The sequence below is a fragment of the Strongylocentrotus purpuratus genome, unplaced genomic scaffold (genome assembly GCF_000002235.5).
Source record: "Strongylocentrotus purpuratus isolate Spur 01 unplaced genomic scaffold, Spur_5.0 spur5_scaffold_5, whole genome shotgun sequence".
Lineage (NCBI taxonomy): Eukaryota > Metazoa > Echinodermata > Echinoidea > Camarodonta > Strongylocentrotidae > Strongylocentrotus > Strongylocentrotus purpuratus.
This window is the reverse complement of record NW_022145611.1, coordinates 20,692,204-20,713,455: the sequence shown is the minus strand read 5'-3', so window position 1 is coordinate 20,713,455 and position 21,252 is coordinate 20,692,204. Positions and strand designations below refer to the sequence as shown.

General features: G+C 38.6%; 1 protein-coding gene across 2 annotated transcripts; it reads left to right on the top strand.

Moving 5' to 3' along the window:
* Positions 1-366: 366 nt before the first annotated feature.
* LOC590287 (putative ATP-dependent RNA helicase DHX57) lies at positions 367-20,095 on the top strand. Of its 2 annotated transcripts, none has more exons than XM_030999255.1 (26): positions 367-580; positions 1,227-1,611; positions 2,366-2,593; positions 3,142-3,333; positions 3,991-4,112; positions 4,636-5,480; positions 6,308-6,429; positions 6,913-7,108; positions 7,586-7,710; positions 8,174-8,307; positions 8,806-8,860; positions 9,351-9,565; positions 10,016-10,122; positions 10,909-11,015; positions 11,916-12,089; positions 12,607-12,770; positions 13,116-13,192; positions 13,714-13,809; positions 14,313-14,453; positions 14,836-14,931; positions 15,230-15,313; positions 16,041-16,178; positions 16,720-16,896; positions 17,391-17,480; positions 17,974-18,117; positions 19,452-20,095. In XM_030999255.1, exons 2-26 carry the CDS (start codon positions 1,298-1,300, stop codon positions 19,593-19,595), a joined length of 4,287 nt encoding a protein of 1,428 aa, XP_030855115.1. In that variant the 5' UTR covers positions 367-580; positions 1,227-1,297; the 3' UTR covers positions 19,596-20,095. The 2 variants fall into 2 exon arrangements, with proteins under 2 accessions (XP_030855115.1, XP_030855114.1); XM_030999254.1 differs by having other exon boundaries at positions 367-704.
* Positions 20,096-21,252: the final 1,157 nt, after the last annotated feature.

The window sequence follows — 21,252 nt, the reverse complement described above, 5'->3', positions numbered from 1 at the left end:
ACTATTCCAACATGCAGTGTGTATATTAATGTTATAAAGCAAGCACTTTCTAGTCAATTGTTGTAGATTCTTCTCTCAGACTCAGGCGCAGCGTCTTTGATCACCATTGCATTGTACATACATGTAGGCCTACACCATTCTAGAGTCGGGTTAACGTTAATTTGTATAGCGCGCGCTTCGTAAAAATTGAAATTTTTCCCTCGGTGAATTTATAGATTTTAAAAATTCATTTTTAAAAACTTCACTATGCAATAAAATTATGAAATATATTTTTATATTTTTTCAGAAGGTAAAAATATAACAAAAATCTAAAATTAGTTTATTATTGTTTATGTACGTCTTCGCACAAAACTGGCAACAGATGATAAAACAGTCCCGTACCTTATATTTCACGTAGGTTCAACGCTAAATTGGTCTGCTCCTTCCTGCGCGTAGTTTAGGGACGCTGAACGGCAGCACGGCCGAAACTCTGGGGATGCAATTGCGCAATTGGGTTCAAACTGCATCCTGTGTGTGTATTGCATTGCATTGCATAGTGAATCACACCAATCACAGTACCGACTACCGGTACATTCACGAAGTGAGTGAAAATTTGTTTTGTGTGCAGGGTCTACACGAAAGCTCACTTAGTCTTTAGGCTAGAGATCTAGTAAACCTCATCATGTATCATCTTGGATGAGAGATCTTATTATTGACACTGTCAGGTTTGTTGTCAAATGAACAATTTTAACATGATTAATTAGATCTATGTGGAGTCTGGCCATGGATGGATGATGGAAATTAGGATAAGATTTTAGAATTAAAAATGATATTGATAAGATTAAGGATTTAGAAAATTTAGAAATTTCAAACTCTATCATAGGAAAAGGACTGAGTAGAGTAAAGTTAGGTAATACTACTACTTATAATAGAGGAAAAATCTAAAGCATGAATCAATTTTCATGTTAAATGTTAATTAATCTAAGATTGTTTTTCCATCTTTTCCAATGTCTTTCATAATCATATAGATGTCTTTGATGTGGTTCATGGATGTTAATTGTTACGTTATTGTTAAAGTTTTTATTATACATGTATTTCAATTTCAACCAATAATAAAGGGGATAGACCTATCACTATAACTGTGTTTGATCTACTAGTAGTGAGCTATCATCAAACAACATAACATGTGCCTTTGATTTTTGTTGTTGTTGTTGTAATGTAATGAACTTCTCCCTATGTTCCTGTAGGATAAGTAAGAACTAAGACGACAATGCATCCTGAACTGTCTGCAGTGCTGTAAGAACATCAGGGGAACATCATGAGCCAACCATCAGGAGGAGCTAGGAGGGGTGGCAAACCCAACAGAGGAGGAGGCCGGGGAAATCGGGGAGGAGGAGGAGGAAGAGGAGGAGGGAGAGGGGGAGGGGGAAGAGGAGGAAGAGGGAGAGGGGGTGGTGGTGGAAGAGGAGGAGGAAGAGGGGGTGGAGGCCAGCAGCAGGGGGCCAATGCAAGGCCCCATGGACCCGCGGCAGACACAGGAGCAAGGAAGGGCAAGAGTTCATCTATGATGTACGACTATGATGATGATGACTTTGTACTCATGCCTAAACAGAACAAGCCAAAGACATCAAGGTATTATTGGCAATTCTGTTCCAACAATGTTTTTCTGTCTCTTTGATGAAAGTTCTGTGTCAAACAATTACATGCATGTCAGTAGTATCAGAAAAGTAGATTAAGAAGAGGAAGAATACTCGCTAGTTTCGTCACTTCACTCACGCCAATAAAAGCTTCTTTTTTGATCATGACTGTTGTTTGGTATGTTATCAAATGTCTAATCACTAATGCTGGCGGTAATAATAGGACAGTGATAAGAAATTTTATTATTAAACACTTTCAAATAGTTATACTATATTTAATTCTCTTACAGGCAAATGATAGTCTTAAAATACTGAGACACACTGGCCCGAATTCACAAAGGAGGTTTGTCGACAAACCTTGGTTTTCGTGCATCATATGACGCGTTTTTACACGTTTTTTACAAACCTGGTTTGTCGACAAACCTCCTTTGTGAATTTGGGCCACTGAGTTAGCACAAGGGTACAAACTTTGAAGGAATACACACATAACATTTCACTCTCTTTGTTTAATTGTCCTCCTTTTTTTAGACCACTTATTAAGCTGTATATTAATACATAAAATCTGATATTGGATTTCAAGAGTTAATTTTTCTGGTTTTGTGCTTGTATTTTGTTTTCATTTTTAGTCTGTAGGTCTGTTCATGAATGCAAGCCATCAGCAACATTTCATTGTGACAAGTCGACACTCAAAATGCCAATTTGATAATGACCATTTGCTCATTGCCTCTATAAATGTGTTTCTCTCACAGCTACCAGGCCCCTAAATCATACCAACCCAAGGCCCCTCCATCCTACCAGCCCAAGGCCTCTTCAGAATCCTACCAGCCCAAGGCTCCTCCTGGACCTGGTCGCCGCAAGACCAATTACCCATCAGCCAAGGTCAAGATGCAGTCCCTTCACATGAGTGATGAGAACCAGGAACTGGTCAAGGATGTTCTGAGGGAACTCAATGGAGTAGACCTGGACCTAGACATGGGGTAAGATCACTTGCATAGTAGCATGGAACCAGACATTGAGGAAACTTCACCATTGGGAGGGGGGGGGGGGTGGTGGGGGTTTAGGCACCAGTCTCACTTGGTGAATAAAATGTGAATTGATTAGGGTGGGAGAGGGGGTTGGGGAGGGGGTCATCATCTTATTTTTTATGTTAATTCCCTTCCCCCCTCATTCTTTTTCCACATGCTTTTCTCATTCTCTCTCTCTCTTTTTTGCCATCGGGGGGGGGGGGGGCACAAACCCCTTAAATCTCCCCGTTGTGACACCACTGGGTGTGATAGATTGAATTTTGTTTTTCAATTATCACCAACCATTATTGCCAAACCTCAAATACAATACCTGACGAATGTCAACACTTTTTGGTATAACAATTTATGAAAATAAACCTTTAGAAATATTGCTGGAAGAAAATCAAGGAATGTAGTTTCTCTAATTTGTTAAAGTCCACCCTTTTGCACTTAGTCATTAGAAGATCTTCTTGGGGAAAACATTGCAGCCTTTCTTCATCTTGTTCTGATTCATCCTTCAGATTGGAAGACTATGAAGAGCTTGATTACGACACTTCTCGTCACTTCTGGACGGATGACAACTCCTTGAAGGTAGAGGCTGCTGGTTCAAGCTTTGCCCCTATGGGTGTCTGGCGTGAGGAAGGAGGGGACGATAGAGAAGACAAAGAGGACAAACAGAAGATCAGTAAATATGCTGTTGAGAAACTTATCAGGTTAGTGTCGATCAGAAAATTGTGATAACCATAGGGCATATACTCCGGTGACAGTAGGCCATTTTCGTAATACAATCAAATTCAATGCAGGAATCTTTTAAAAGTGCCTCATTACAAATTTGTCATTCATCTGTTACAAATAATTGTATTTCAACAGTCAGAATGCCAATTGCATACCTTTATTATTGCTAGGAAGAACAAATATTATGGCTTGTCCTACCTAGCAACACGTAATGTATGTATTTTGCAATCTGACTATTAAAAATTTGAAATACAATTATTCATAAAGGATGAATGAAATAATTTGTTACGAGGCACTTATTAAAGATTTGTGCATTCATTTTGATTAAATTACAAAAATAGCCTATTGCTCTGTAGTTAATCTCCTACTCTAATCAAATTCCTATTACCTGAAGCACACACTACACCTGACCCTATTTTTAATCCTAAACCTAACCCAGAAGCCTTGACCCAAAATTGTTGAAAAATTTAAGCTTGGAGCAAATGTCAACTCACCATGGTGACCCTTCAGCTCAAAACCACTAATGAGTTGCCAGAATTTTTTTTTTGTGTGTGTATTTTCTGAAACCCAGTGGTAGAAATTTTCTAACTAGTTTTAAGTCCATGTTAAAAAATATGATTTGTTTTCTTCTGTAGATGTGGATACCCAAAGAAAGAGAGTCTCCAAGCACTTGAGGATAATGATGGTGATGCAGGGCTAGCTCTTGAACAACTCTACAAGGATTTGTGTAACAATTATGCAATATCTACTGACCAAGGTGAGTTGGGGGACAAACTATTTTTTGGAGCTATGGTTATCTTATAATTTATCCCACAGTCATTCTTATTGTTTTATTATGCTAATACTTGCCAGAAAGTTTTATGTAACTTGTGAACAATTAACAGTGCCTACTCATAAAGGAAAATCTGGATGATAGCATTTTGATTTTCTAAGGTACTAGTAACATCAGGGCTATAATCTAGTTACTCTTTCTGTGTGATGCAATGTGTTAGTGCAATATTTGACCTTCAGATTTTCATGGTGAGATACCTCATGAATATCTTCTATTTTGTATTTAACCAAATGAGCTTTGTCCCTGATTCTAGTCAGGAGGATTCATGTGTTTGTATTTTCATATTTTATTATTTGTGCTTCTGCGTGTTCCATCCAAATTATAAAAATCAGTTGAGTATCAGATGATGTACATAGTTAACAGAATTTCTTTTCATGTCTTTATCATTGTCTTGCTTGCTGATTGCCTTTACCTAATCAGTTTGATAACCTTCACATTTGTATTGTAGAAGCTGTTGATGACAGTATCACCAGCGAGTCACTCATGGAGCAGAGGCAAGAAGAAGCTTTTGCTCTGAGCTCAATATACGAATCAGACTTTTCTGAACGGATCCCTAACCAAGTCTGGACGTTGAGACTAAAGCTCTCTCACATCAACAAATCCCTCAAGGAAGCCCAGAAGAATGAGAAGAAGAAGTCGGCTCTGAAAGCCAGAGACACTCGCCGGAGAAAACAGAACGTCTGCCACTTCTACCAAGAGGGCAACTGCAGGTTTGGATCGAAATGCAAGTTCTTTCACGAGGCTACATGGGATAACGAGGGGGATAACGAGTTTGAAGATATGATGGAAGATGACAACACCAAGTGGTATCAATTGGAGGTGCGGTTCCCAAGCAAAAACATGTATCCATGGCAACCTCCCGTGATTGCCTTTTCATCCACCCATCCTGACTTTCAGGCGGCGAAGTGCCTGAACGTGACAAAGCGGCTGGCGGAAGAGTCGACGGAGCACTCGCCAAGCGGGAGCCCGTCTGTGTTTAGCTTCGTCAGTATCCTGGAAGACGAGGAGGAGATGAAGACATTGCTCGATGGCAAGCCTCTGTCGTTTCAGACCAGGAGATTGCCAGCAAGGACTAAACCTGTTGATGAGATGTCTGATGAAGAAGGAACTCCAGATGAACAGTCCGACTCTGCTGCAGGAGCTACAGCAGAGGAAGTGAAAGAGGCAGAGGTGCCGGCGGGAAGGGAAGGAGCAAAAAACCTTGGCAAGACTTTGTATGTCCCACAAAAGAGGACCAAGCGAGATGAAGAAAGGGATAATAGGAGGCTGAAGGAGCAATTCAAGAAGGCCCAGGTTCATATACAAACAAAATATTCAATAATAGATTTTTTTTTGTAGTTGGAGGGACATATAAGTATATCCTGTAGGATACAATTAGGGACACCTCTATATTGGACATTCATGTATGACCGAGTAGGGTTATAGCTAAGGTTTTCCTTGGGCCATTGAGATGTGGCAATAACGGTACACTTATGAGTATTCTACCATTGACAAAGATGATGGTAAGACCAGTGTGTCGGCTCAGTCAGTAGAGCGTCCGCCTCACAACCGGGAGGTCGTGGATTCGAACCCCGGCCGCGTCATACCAAAAGACGTTAAAAAACGAGAGTTGTTGCTACCTTGTTTGGCGTTCAACAATAAGGGATAGAGCAATGTCGATCTGGTGCTGCTCAGTGGCTGCCGGGCTCACGATCAATTGGGCAAAAAGAATTTCCATTTTGAGTTTAACTTAATAAAATTTGGAGTGGACTTTAAAAGATTATTATTATTATTATTATCAAAGAAAGTTTGTTACCTTGAACTTGATAGCAAGTCACCCATTTACAACCTACATGTATGTAGAGAGCTCCATTAATATTCATTAAAATGCTGGTTTGTCTCCCTCTTCAAGATAAAAGGTAAACTTTGTTGTGCCTCACAGTTTTACCAATTCACCATCCTTAAATATAGTTGCTGATATTTTTCTTATCTTTAACTGAAAGATGAGATCCCAACATGGATATTTTGAAGGCTATTATAAAGTCTGAGAGGGCTTTACAGTAGTAGGAGGGATAAAATGCCCCTATGTGGCTCTTTATTTTGAGCATTGCCCTTCAACCATCATCTCTTTATATCTACAGATGAGCAATTCATACAAGTCTATGCTGGAAAGGAGAGAGGCTCTACCTGCATGGAAAGAACAGGACAATATTCTGGATACCCTGAGCAAGAATCAGGTCCTCGTTGTGAGTGGGTCTACCGGGTAAGATGAGCCAAATAGCCAAAGTTTTAAGTTTTGAAAGAAAATTGCTTTGAAAATTCGGTCATTGAATGCAGATGGTTGCTTTTAATGAGGACCATTTACCAAATTTTCTTGATAGATACGTTTTTGGTTTCCATACAAGTAGGCTACCATATCACATTCAAAATATCGGTTTCAATTATTCCCTCTCTACAGAGGTATAGCAAGATTAATGACAAAGAACGATTCTGTAAGTAATCTTCACTCTTGTATCAGCACGGAAGTTAATTTCTGTGTGCAGCCTTAATCATCTTTCATGTGTCCATGTATGTTATATACTGGATATAGTTACAATCTTTGATTGCATTTTGCAGCTTTCCAGACTCTTGCACACTAAACATTTTTTTTTAGCTCTCTAGCACCCAAAGTTTGCTTTTCTTTTCTGTTGCATATTGATTACCTCCTCACCCCCTCGTATTATTGTTTGTACATTTTTCACTTCAGATGTGGTAAGACGACCCAAGTGCCGCAGTTCATCCTTGATGAATCCATGTATGGTAAAGGTCTGAATGTAAGTAACATCATCTGTACCCAGCCCAGGAGGATCTCAGCCACTGCAGTGGCCGACAGGGTGGCTAAGGAGAGAACTACCAGAGTAGGAGATATCGTGGGTTACCAGATCAGGCTAGAAAATAAACAGGTATGTCTGCAGTGATTGATTTTGATTTTGACTATTAAAGATATGTCTGCAGTGGCACGTTGATCTCTAGCTTGAAATTGTCCTGGTGTTATATTGGTTTCCAAACAGAAAATGTCTACAGGGACATAAACAATAATCCCATTTAGTGGTTTAGAAATCACACTCAGTCTCTGCTCTAAAAAATAAAGGGCCACCCATAAGACACCTCCAGTTCAAATTCCCTGACAGAATATGTAGGAGGACAGCAATCCAAGATCCATATTTTCTATCTGTTTTCTATCCAAGACCCGTGCACTAGTGCTATTGAGCAAGGCATTTAGTCCTCCTTTACTTAGTCCCTTGGATAGGACTTAAAACTCCAGGTCCCCTTGAGAATCCTCGGGATATATTTGCTCTCAAAGCTTTCATATAAATAAACGTGTCCAGATTTAATTTGGATATGATAACTTATATACGAGTGCTTTGTTCCGTTTGCAGTCTGCCTCGACTCGACTGATGTTCTGTACTACGGGGATCTTACTCAGGAGACTGGAGAGTGATCCTGTCTTGAGCGGAGTCTCTCATGTCATAGTGGATGAAGTCCATGAGAGAAGTGAAGAGAGGTGAGAGATGATGTCAAGATGGAGAATGATTGTGAACGAACGAGGAAAGATGAGACGATTGGGAGTTGAGGAGGAGAAGGGAGCAGAGGGGAGGAGGGGGAAAGGAAACAATCAATCAATCATTGTGAATGAAGTTTATGAGAGCATCAGTGAGAGGGGAGATGATATGTGTAGTTTAAAAGGAGAAGGAGAAGAAAGATGAGCAAGCAAGTGCATTGTTCTGTCATTTAATAGAGAGAGAGACATATTGATAGAAACATTGAATATTAAAAACCTACTTTTTTCAGACAGATCAACAGTCGTTGTTAAAGCCATGATGATACTATGATATTAAGGTGAAAAGAAATCCAAGGCGGATATAAAATAAAATAAAGATATCCATAGGGGAAATTTTTTATGATGTAGGTTGATGCTTGAGAAATAAAGTCATTAACACTTTAAATCTTGTCTTTGTGAAATCCAGTGATTTCTTGATGATGGTTCTGCGAGACATGTTGCCACAGCGACCTGACCTACGGGTCATTCTTATGAGTGCTACCCTGAATGCTGATCTCTTCTCCAGCTATTTCTTTAATTGTCCAGTCATCAACATCCCTGGTAAGTCAACAGGCATCATTCTGATTTCATCTAAGTATGCATTTTCCATGCAGTTCTTATGATTTCAAATTTAAAGGGTACCAATCGCCTCAAGATACTCTGCATACAGCTGGGATGTATACAATCAATCTTAAAAATTTCCCTCCCCTTGGTATTCTGTGGGTAAACAGGAGTATGAAGGAAATAAACGAGAACATAATACCTGTGCACAGAACCCAAGTAGGACAAATTGTAACCTTTCATCTTTTTATATTGGTCCAATCCACACCTAGATTATTTACATAACTACATGACCTGTCTAATTAAACAATTTTTATTTTGGATGAAGTCCAGTTAGGACAAAAGCTTAAAAAAGTGATACACTGCATCATCTTTTGCACTACATTATTCACATTTATATACATTTTCTAATCACATTACCTGTTTAAGAATAATTTTTACATGAGAGAGGTTTACATGTTGCCCTGGTGATGTATTTCTTCTTGTTCCTTTATCTAGGTAAAACCTTTCCTGTTGATCAGTACTTTTTGGAAGATGCGATAGAATACACTGGGTAAGGAGGAGTTTTGAATCTGTACAGTTACGAACATGTTTCGTACTTGCAACTGTCTGGATTCGTTTGTCGGGTATTTTATTTCAGTAGTAAATTGTAACTCCAATTTGTTGTGAAGCTTGTATCAAATTATCTATTGATTCCCATTTTATACTGGGTATCAAATGTTTACAAGCATGATTTCATTTGCTACCATTGCCAGCCTTCAGGAAAATCATATTGTGCACATTGGAGGGTCAAAGAAGTAAGAGAATTTGTTTTATTTTCTGATTTCAACTTCTACATTTTCTATCTTCCATAAATTTTAATTAAAGAGTGTATTGCAGCATTTTGATGAAGCACATTTTCCTTATTTGGAATTACCTTTAATATGCAAACCATCCGACTACAGTGATAAAGGATGCTTGAAGTATTAGTTTGGCAGTCATTCTACAACTGACTACTATGTTTCAACCTCCTAATCATTGTGTGTGTGTCTCTCTCCCTCTAGATACATCCTAGACGAGAACTCACCCCTGGCCCGGCCGGTCAAGCGAAGCAACGCCAAGCCCTCTGAAGCGTCTGCCAGGGCCATGGGCAAGGTCAGATATGATAACCTTGACGAGGAAATCTCTGAAGCCTTTGCTTCAACGACCTTCAACCCCGCCAAGGATAATGTGAGAGATGCCAATTTGACGCTGCAGCAGATGGCCCTCAGATATCAAGGTGAGTGTAGAGAATGCAGAAAAGGTTGATCATCTAACATATAAGTATTGGTGTGTACTGCAAGGTTCTGGAATCTTCAAAATGATGAGAAATTTTGCCCAGTCTTGGTTAAGTTACAAGCACTGTACACAAAAAGATCTATATGGGACTACGCGACACGTGTGCGATATCTATCAGGTCCGGATAGATATAAAATTTACCAAATATATCAATTAGTAGGCGGTTTCCTGGCAAAATTTGTATCATCGCATATTAGTCAAAACATTAGTCAAACATTTCATTTTTTGAGAGGGGGGCGTTTCCAAAACTGGTCTATACCTTTAAGTGGATAGGGTACTGCAAATTTGCGATTGATTTGGATCAATTGCAATTCTGTATGAGATGGGGCCCAGGCCAGCCTTTTGTTGCCTTGTTGACTTTGAGTTTGTTGGTTGTTGTGATTTTCTATAGATTATGAGATGTCTACCATCAAAACATTAGCTACAATTGACGCTGAGAAGATCAACAATGACCTGATAGAAGATCTCGTCAAATGGATGGTGGAAGGTGATCATCAGGTCAGTTCAGTTCTAACCAATCAGCTACAGTTAACAACTAAATTATTCATACCCTTACCAATTTTTTTTTAAAGTTTGTGAACAGTATTCAACTAGGCTTTTATTCAACCAATCAACCTTTCATTCTTGAATTACAAAAACAAAAAAAAACAAAAAATCACATTTACAAGGGGAATAAATAATTTTGTTGTTAACTTTATCGCGTTAAAAATTTATGCATATTGTTTGGGTCAAAGGGGTTTATGGATAACCTCAAAACCTTACAGATTTTTTTTTATTTAGATGAATAATGATGTACAGTTGCGATGCAATCACATGTTTATCATGGCTTTTTATGAACTGCTGAATAAGATGACCTGCCTTTGGTTTAGTAGGGAAGAAAAATCTATTAATTTAAGTTTTTTAAAGAAGACATTTGTGAACATGTGCATAGTATGAAGAGATATCGTTGTGAGCTCAACCAAAAAAGTAAGTCCCACATGATGCTTTCTGATTTAAGGGGAAATATGTTTGATGAAATTTGTTCACCATTTTATGCAAAATTTGTATACCCACATTTTGAGTTCTTAAACAAATGCTTATGGTTTTTAGTACTGTTCATACAAGAAAAAGTTGTATTTTCAGGACTACACACATCCCCAAGAAAGATTACTGAGTCAGAATCCTTTCCAGGACTCTTTAACCCTCTCTCTCTCTCACAAAGTTGTATGTTGCATTTCATAATACAATGCTGGGCTTACATGTTAATACTCATTTTTCAATTGTAACCTTTTTGATTTCTTGCAGTACCCCAAGGATGGTGCCATCCTCATCTTTCTACCTGGACTTGGTGAGATCACCGACCTCTACGAGCAGCTTCAAAGCTCTCTCTGTGGACCAAGAAAACCTAAGAAGTAAGCTCCATCTTATTATGATCGACTCATCTGGGCCCTGTTTCATAAAGAGTAGTACAATCACATACCTGCCAACCCTCCCGAATAATCCGGAATATCCTGTTTTTCTGGATTTTTAGGACCCCAAAATTTTTCAATTTTTTGTTTGTTTTGTTTTTTGTGTTGCTTAAGCCAAATAAAACTTGTTTTACCATATGCCGCGATGTGAGAGTTCATGTATTGCGTGCGCTGAAGGGCTGCAAGATTGGGCAGTTTTGCACAGATTTACCGCCTGTTAATGGTACAGATTTCTTATTTTCGAAGACATACCGTGCTAAAAATTCTTAATTCTCATTTTCAAATGTTGGCAGGTATGCAAGCAGTCCTATCTCTTTATAATTATGTGTATTTCCTTCAATCAATGATATCTCAGTGAAGCAGTCATATCTTTGCCATCATCTTATTTTACAGAAAGATACAATTCAATATAAGATACAATCAGTTTTTTGGAAAAATGGAAATACATTTGATTTTTGCATAATTAGATTGTAAGGTAATATATATGTTATTGAGTCTTGATTGTAGATTTCTCGCACAGAAATTAAAAGAACCCACATGCATTTGATGTTCACATTCATATCTTCACAAGATAGACTGATAATAAACTGGTATACGTTTTGGCCTCTGTACTAAACTAATATGTAATAATTTGAATTATTTTCTTTTTTCTGTTTCATTTCATGTCAAAAAGTTTTTCTTCCTTCCTCACTTCCTCACATGAAAACAATATTGCTATTCCTGTACTGTAATTTCTTTGCTAAATTCTAATCACTTTTATGATGTATTTTGTTACTTCAAAATGTAAATTATAAATTTGAATTTGAAATTAAATCACTATATCGCATCCCCCTACTTTATCAGGTACAAGTTGATACCTCTCCACTCATCCCTCTCAAGTGAAGATCAGAATGCTGCCTTCGATAAACCTCAGGAAGGCATCACTAAGATCGTCATAGCAACCAACATAGCAGAGACGTCCATCACCATCGATGACATTGTGTTTGTTATTGATGCTGGCAGGATGAAAGAAAAGAGGTAAGTATTAAAATAAGTATTAAAATAAGCTTGTAGGAAATTACATTACATTTTCTGAAATTATTCTAGAGTTAAGTCACAAGATGAATGATGAACAAGAGTAACGTGATCAGCTCACATAGAAAGTAATTTTAATCACAAATATATTTGTGATTACTCATGTACATGACAAGAGACTAACTGAAGAAAAATGTTCAATAGCATCAATAGAGGACTAGAAATCTTCTTGAGTGACCACCTGTCTTTTAAAGCCCCTCTGCACTACTTATAGCTACTTGCGCCCTCTATACAGCAAACAATGCCTCATCAGTGCCTGTTGGTCCCCCATGATCCCCTTTTTCTTATGTTAATTGAGAGCCGAGTTGATGAGATAACCAACTGTCAGTGACCTTGCAGGGAGGTCTAATTCCTACTGGCCAAACTAGTGCAGACGGGCTTTAACATCACAAAATCTAAAATGAGACTTGTCTAATCGGACATAATATGTTCTTCTTTTATTATTTAAAAAAAAAATCAGATATGACTCTGGTAAGAGGATGGAGTCTTTAGAAACAGTCTGGGTGTCCAAGGCCAACGCCATGCAGCGTAGAGGTCGAGCAGGTCGTGTGACGGCTGGAGTCTGCTTCCATCTCTTCACCAACCACACCTTTGAGTTTGCACTACGGGATCAACAGTTACCAGGTATGGAGGAACAGTTTGGGAAAGCATTATCACCGTGATTGCCACGGCAACCAACTTATCTAAGGAAATCTCTGACATCACTTATATATATCATCTGCTTAGAGCTGGAAGGACATTATTAACGCATGAACTCATACTTCATTTCTACCAGTTTTTGACAAAAATTAGTATTTAATAGGATGATAGGAGTACAGATAATTTTTCCATCCTTTATATGATTCTCTACAAATTTTGATCCCTGTCAGTATATAGCAAATATGAAAGTAAATAATCGGTCCATTGAAGTGTAATATTTCCTTTGCAGCCATGTTTAGTAAATATATTTCTTTTTTATATCATGTGCAGAGATTCAGCGTATACCCCTGGAGCAGCTGCTACTGAGAATCAAAATCCTGGACGTCTTCCAGGGATACCATGTCAAGGTATTCAGTCGTGTCCATACACATTCTCACTCTGAGATTTACTGATTATCCTTGAAATCAAGGAAAACCCTTTTATTTCCACAGTGAAATTGAGAAAAATCTCTTTAGTAAGGACAAAAAATCAGGAAAGTGTGGGAATTTTATTGGCCCCCAAAGAGAGTAGTAAGTCTGTTACTTTTTGTGTTGTGTCCAAACTGCATGTCCAGTGGATGGTTTTCTATCAAGACATTTCATACAGGAATAAATTAATGATCCTGTAATTTCTGAAATTCAATCAGGGGGAAAAAATCAGGGGATTTTGTTAACATGAAATGAACCCTGATTTAGATGTAACATTAGACAAGATACAGTGGACTGATGGATTAGGCTCCACCCCATGTATTCATAGGGATATCAGTCAAAGTCCATCATGTATAGGGCTCTGGTGGAGCGATCTTGTACCTTGATAGATAACTCCAAAACATATTGGAAACATACATGTACATGTAAGTAAATAATCTTTGTTTTGTTTGTTTTTTCAGGAAGTCTTAAACAAGTTGCTGGAGCCTCCCAAGAATGAGAACATTGATGATGCCATTCAGAGACTACAAGACTTAGGAGCTGTCACTTTAGATCAGGTTTTTTAATTACTTCTTGGATTATTTTGAGGGACCTCCTCTTGGAAACATCACATTTTCCATCACAGTTGGAATATCTCATATTGGTTGTCAGGCAAAATGTGGAATAGCAGTCTGTCATGACCATTGATTCTACATCAGTATAATAATCAGATCATTTGAAGTGTATGTTCCCTTTCTGGTATCAAGATTAGGGAGTGCACATCAACATGATTATATCTGGTCATAAAGTACTCTCAAGATCATCTGATCTGCTGGCAGTAGTGTTAACAGCCCCTCTCTTCCCCAGCAAGTCCACCCAGTATACCGCAGTAGAGAGAAATGGTCTATAACATTCTCAAGAAAGAAATATTAACGAGAGTCCTTTTCAGGACTCCCCAATCCTCTCCTTCTCTCACATGGTGCAACTGCAAGCCTACTGTATATCACCATGCAAACCAATACTTATAAGCAGCATCTAACATTCTTGTTGTTGCTAATTGTGTCTGTCTTTGGTGTTGTAGGATCTAACACCTCTGGGCTACCATCTTGCCTCTCTACCTGTGGATGTGAGGATTGGTAAGCTGATGCTCTTTGGAGCCATCTTCCAGTGCCTGGATCCAGTCCTGACCATTGCAGCCAGCCTCAGCTTCAGATCACCATTTGTAAGTCAGAGTATTTTATCAATCCAAAGTCATCGTTAATTAGATACTCAAACTCAATTAAGTGAGGTAAATGGAAAGCATACTTTCAATAAATGGTTTTTAAGATGTGTACATTGGGTTTAATAAGCTTCATAGCATTAACATATATTGCCATATTCTGCTAACATCTTAAAAATAACCCTGCGCCTAAAGTCATGTTTTAACAAAGCATGTTTTATCAAAGCCAAAGTCCATCTTTTCCTTTAGTTTATAGACATGACTTTAAATCAAGCGTTGGGTTGAACAGAATTCATAGAACATTGACCACAGTGTGTGATAACTGTTCTTGTATTAGCTCTTCACATTGTATTTGTTTCTTCAACTTGAATTTCTCCATATGTAGATGGCGCCCTTCGACAAGCGAGACCAGGCCGACAAAAAGCGACAGGAGTTTGCCGTTGGTAACAGTGATCACCTGACCCTATTGAGAGCATACACGGTAAGTAGGAACAGACCCTCTGCTGTTCCATCACATCGCTTGACAATTGGAAGCTAATTGTAACCTCAGGAATAACTCTTTTGTTTGAATCGCTCCCTGTAATAAAGTTGTTTGTAAGCAGCATGAATTTGAAACTATCCATCATTTATTGTACAATCGCACAAGCAAAATTTCACATACCTGCTTCTAAAAAGTGAATGAAAGATTGTTATTTTCATCCATCATGTTGACTGTGATTGGAGCTGAAAATGATTTCATTTAATTGGCATGTTCTTTTTCAATTTTCTCTTTTTTGTAGGGTTGGACCACAGCTATTGAACGAAGCAACTACTTCAGCTACAGATTCTGTCATGAGAACTTTCTTTCAGTCAAAACACTCCAGGTATGTAAGGAGGCGATTTGTGTGTTGCCCCTCCCCTGTTTCATAGACGCAGGCTATGTTACAGTGGAAAACCCTCTGTCCGTCAGATAGGACATTAAATGGAAGTCCCATTTAGGAGGGTCACCACCTTTGCACATTACTAACCCACTGCAATATTTGTGTAAGAGAAAGGAGAAACCCCAGAGGTCCACCTATCTGCACAGCCCCAATCAGTTATACCGGGAGGAGAGATTCAAGGGTTACAGTGATTCATTTGGCTTTTTGCCCCCCAGGCATAGGTGAAGCCAAATACGTGATAATAATAATAATAGAAGTATACAGCGATTGTATCTTATTAGGGTTCTTAAGTTTGGGTACAACTGCCTCCCTCAGTCCTAAAGATTCTTGTAGTGTACTCAAAGGTACTGATCATGGATAGCTATTCTAATGTTGCCGGATGTGTGGTAGAATCAACAAAACACCTAAAGTTTTTGGAACACAACCCTTAATTCAAGCAAGCTTCAAGCTTCAGAAAGATAAATCAGACAGATAATACTCACCAGGGAGTGGAAAATGTGCATACATTGTGTTGCAGGTAAGCCTGAATCCGATGACCGGGGTAATAATATGTGCTGCGCCTAGAAACAAAGTATTAGGCGCATTATAAATGTGAGCTATTATCATTATTATAAAGAGGAATAATAGTTCTGAAATGTCTTCTCCTGTTCCTCTTTGTTTGTGTGTCCAGATGATAGCTAGTATGAAGCATCAGTTTGCAGAGCTACTCAGCAGCATCGGCTTTGTCAGCCTGAACCTTACCGGTCGTCAGATGGACAGGAGGTCCAACGGTTACGGAGACATGATCATCAAATCCTGTGACAATCAGGTGAGACAGGAAAAATAGCGATAGAAGAGAAGTGGGAAGAGCAGCGGTCTTTGGTTTGGAAGATCCAGGGTTCAAATCGAATAGACCATTTTAATGAATATGAATAATTATATTTCAATGGTAAGAATTGCATACATTAATTGTTGCTAGGTAGGACAAACATGGCTTGTCCTAACTAGCAACATCTAATGTATGCAATTCGTATTCTGAATATTGAAAAACAATTATTATTCATAACAGCTGAATGAAATACTTTGTCACATGGCACTTATCAAAGATTTTTGCATTATATTATAGTGCTCTAGCATTTCAAGGAATTAATTCCTGCCAGGTACCCATTTACCTCACCTGGGTTGAGTATGGCAAATGTAGATTAATGCTTTGCCAAAGGACATTAGAGCTGTGTCACGGATCGAACCACGACCTTCAAATTTCAAAGTCAAGTGCTTAAACCACTTGACTAGGACACTTCTACAGCTTTCATTGTCACCCCCTTTTCTTCCATTTTCATACATGTCACAATCTCTCTCTCTTCCAACAGATCAATGTAAATGCCAGCAACGACAAACTGGTGGTAGCGGTGCTCTGCGCTGCCCTCTATCCTAACGTAGTCCAGGTCTTGACCCCAGAGGCCAAGTACACCCAGTCTAGTGCAGGAGCAGTCCCCATGAACCCCAAGGCCCAGGAAATCAAATTCAAGACCAAAGATGATGGATATGTAAGATATGATAATAGTCAGTTTTTCATTTTCCCCCAAGACATAGCTTTCTTGCCCCCATGATTATCACTATGTCTATGATCAAACTAGGTCTGTTGATTATCAGTTTCACCAAAATTCAGACAAGATTTGTACTCTAACTATTAAGTGTTGTGCCTGAAAAAGTCCTATAGTATTGGAAAATTCAATGTTTTCTTAAGAATCACACTCTTTATCACAACATCAGTATAAGAATAGAGCAGTGATTATAGTGTTATTTATGAATTATTATACTGGAATGGTTTGGTTATCTTAGATATTCATAGGCAAATTAGGTATGAAACAAAACATTTTGTTGTTGTTTCATAAATAAATGTATACCAGAGTGATATTTTATGTGTCCAGATACATTTGTTCCCTCCAAAAAATATATATATCATTTGACCCCTGCTTCTTGTGGACACATGGTATTGGTAACTATAAAAACAGTGGTTTGATAATTGTCTCTTTTACAGGTGAGTGTCCATCCAAAGTCAGTCAACTTTGGAGTGAGGCACTTTGAGAGCCCATACCTTGTCTTCTTGGAGAAAGTCAAAACATCAAAGGTATGATTGTTTTAAAGTAATTTGTAACAAGGCACTTAACAAAGACTTATGCATTAAATTGGATTACATTACGAAAATGGTCTTTTGGTTGAGTATAAAGTGGATTAGTAAAGAGCTATTGCTGTGCTTTGTAAATAATTCTCATGTTATTTGGTCATTGCGATAGAAATTTGTTTTCCTTGATTATTGGGGAGTCCCCCGTTCAATGTAGATTAACAAGATCTGTTTTTCCAAGAGTAAAATTCTCTACCCTGTATGTTTCGGACTATTAGCCAAAAGTATAGACTTTAATTTTTGTTGTCTCAGGACACATCTTTTCTTAAGGCTTCGTACTATATGTCTCTAGATCTATTTACATGCATTTGTACTAAGCTTTCCATGTTTGAGCTTATGATATGTTTTTAATACAATCTCACACAATTTTATGTGTGATGTAAACTGTAGCTTTTTATCTACAATAATTGTTAAATTGCATTGAATGTTTTTTCACCAGGTGTACATCCGTGATTGTAGCATGGTGTCCGTCTACCCTTTGCTCCTCTTTGGAGGATGTGAACTCAAGATTGACCTCAAGGCTGGAGAGTTCATCATCTCCCTTGACAACGGATGGATTCAGTTCCGGGTCAAGTCTATTGAGGTAGATATTGCTCTACTTCAATCATCTGGTATTATTCATTTACGTAAAATTCATGTTAACAAGACAGAAATATTTTGTTGATGTTAAAGTACTTTAAAAAAATCTTTCGTGGACAAAGTTGATACATTTTAGTTAAGGAACCTCTTTGTCTAGAAGCCAAGTTCAGTTGCAGATGTCTGTCTTGACAGTGGGGGGATGGCACAAGTCAGAGAAATTTACAAGCAACTATTTACAATTTACAAGCAACTGGGAGAGGGGGGAGGGGGAGGGGAGTTCACAGTTAGGGGGAACTGCCACTGCCGGTTAGTGTGTATCTCGTTTTGATCTTCTTCTTTTTATGCCTCCGTTACGAAGTAGCCGGAGGCATTATGTTTTCGGGTTGTCCGTCCGTCCGTCCGTCTGTACGTACGTACGTCTGTACGTACGTACGTACGTCCCGTTCTCGTGATCGCGTTATCTGAAGAACCGATTGATGGATTCCTGCCAAACTTTGGTCATGTATGTATCTTGCAGAGCCGATGAACTGATTAGATTTTGGGGTTACGAGGTCAAAGGTCAAAGGTCACAGGGCTCATTATGTATGCAAAAACAGCTCGTGATCACGTTATCTGAAGAACCGATTGATGGATTCCTGCCAAACTTTGGTCATGTATGTATCTTGCAGAGTCAAAGAACTGATTAGATTTTGGGGTCATGAGGTTAAAGGTCAAAGGTCACAGGGCTCATTATGTATGCAAAAACAGCTTGTGATCGCGTTATCTCAAGAACCGAGTGATGGATTGCTGCCAAACTTAGGTCATGTATGTTACTTGCAGAACCGATGAAGTGATTAGATTTTGGGGTCACGAGGTCAAAGGTCTAAGGCCACAGCGCACATTATGTATGCAAAAACAGCTTGTGATTGCGTTATCTCAAGAACCGATTGATCGATTGCTGCTAAACTTAGGTCATGTATGTTACTTGCAGAGCAGATGAACTGATTAGATTTTTGGTTCATAAGGTCAAAGGTCATGGGCTCATTATGTATGCAGAAATAGCTTGTGAACACATTCTCATTAGAACTGACAGATGGATTACTATTTAACTCAGGACATCTTGCAGAGCCAATGAACTGAGTAGATTTTAGGGTCATGAGGTCAAAGATCAAAGGGTCATATATGTATATGAGAAATTGCTTGTAATCACAATATTCTGAGAACCTGTTAATGGATTACAATTGAACTTGAATTTTAAAATGTGTTCTGTTTTGGTTTGTAAAATTGCTCTATGACGGAGGCATCATTTTCGACTGCGCGCAGTCGAATTCCATCTAGTTTTTTTGTGATCCATAATAGGTTGGTGAGCTGATGAGGACGCTGAGAAAAGAGCTGGATCAACTCCTGGCTGATAAGATCAATCAACCTGACATGGATCTAGGGACCTGCCCCAGAGGGAGCCGCATCATAGCGGCCATCGTACAACTCATCAGTACACAGTGAGGGTATGGTGGCTACTCTCTGGACACAGACTCTGATAGGAGGGAGTCCTATCATAGCAGCTATCATACAACTCATCAGTACACAGTGATTGGGTCGGGATGTTTGGATGATAGCCTGCAATCACAAACTAGACATATCTTAGGAGCCAGGGTACAGCTCATTAATACCCAGTATTAAGGGTATGGCGGCCAGTGTTCAGATACAGTCTTGTATTTGAGGGAGCCGTATCATAATAGCCATCGTACAGCTCATCAGTACACAGTGATTGGGTTGGGAAGTTTGGAGAATAGTCTGCAATTACAAACTAGTCATGGCCTAGGAGCCACGGTACAGCTCATTAATACCCAGTAAAGGGTATGGCGGCCAGTGTGTAGATGCAGTCTCTAATTTATGGGAGTCATATCATAGCAGCTCATCAGTACACAGTGAGGGTATACAGTGGTACCCCATTCACATTAATGACACTGACAGCAGACAGACAACAAACCAACCCCCCCCCCCCCCAAAAAAAAAAAAAAAAAATTAAAAAAATGAACATAGCGACTAATGAAAGAGAATCGGTCAGTATGGAGTCAGTTTGGCGGTGTGACCAAGGTATCAGCCAGAAACTTTCACATGGGGGAAATGTTTGCAAGTTTTACAAGTGGTTAAGATTCATGAAAGTTTCATGCCGCAAACTGAATCACAATTTAGACGAGACTAAACTTTCTCAAATTGAGAAATTTTCGTAGAATGGCCGTCCTTCACAATGCATGAAAGTTTCTGGTTTTACAATAGTGGATAGTCTGCAAACATTGACTCTAATTTGACATATACAAAAAATACCTTGAAAATTGAATGAAGCCTAAGCCAGCTTCATTGTTGTTGTGTCGAGATAGTATGTAAAGCTCTAGCCTATAATATGACTGATCAATATGAATGAAATAATCATGAAAGTAATCTGGTGTTTTATATAGAGTTTTACATGCACTAAAAATTACCAAAGCGCTTGACAGTTCTATTACTACGCTGTTAATCTGATTAAGACTTGCCTGCATGGGTCATGCTTGCAAAATATATAAGTTTGTATTGCATTTTTTATTACAAACCTAGTTATACTGTGTTTACACCTAGTAAAATGCTCAGGAAACTTCTGCTAAAGGATTAATGTGCCCCTTCAGAAATTTTGTACTTAAGCACCCTTTCCTGTGATGGTTAGTTGGGTCATTAGGTCAGTGTTAAAAGCCCTATATAAAATTTGTATTACCCAGCATTGCACAAACCCAGAGGGTCATAGCAGAATATTTATTGTGTGACATATTTATGCCCATTATACTTCAAAATGCATTGTACTTATTTGAATCTGAATATAAATCTGAAAATGGTATGGCTCAACACTCCTGGTGGCCGAGTAAAAACAAGTCGGACTGGATGTGCAAATGAAATAATGACATAATACTATTGAAAATGCTTTGGCGGGCTGAATATATTACATGCATGTACATGCGAACAAATTCTTTATCTTGAAAATGAACTTGAACAAAATGTTTGTGACATGTATGGTGGTGACATCTCCCAGAAATGATAATAATGATAATGATGATAATGTTGAATTTGCACAGCACATAATAAAGACGATGTAATTGTCTATGTGCTATACATTATAAACTTAGAACAC

Coding starts and splice junctions, on each gene's coding strand:
- LOC590287 (XM_030999255.1), top strand. CDS start 1,298: ATGAGCCAACCATCAGGAGGAGCTAGGAGGGGTGGCAAACCCAACAGA. Junction 8,308..8,805: donor TCCAGTCATCAACATCCCTG/GTAAGTCAACAG, acceptor TCCTTTATCTAG/GTAAAACCTTTCCTGTTGAT. Junction 14,932..15,229: donor CCCTATTGAGAGCATACACG/GTAAGTAGGAAC, acceptor TCTTTTTTGTAG/GGTTGGACCACAGCTATTGA.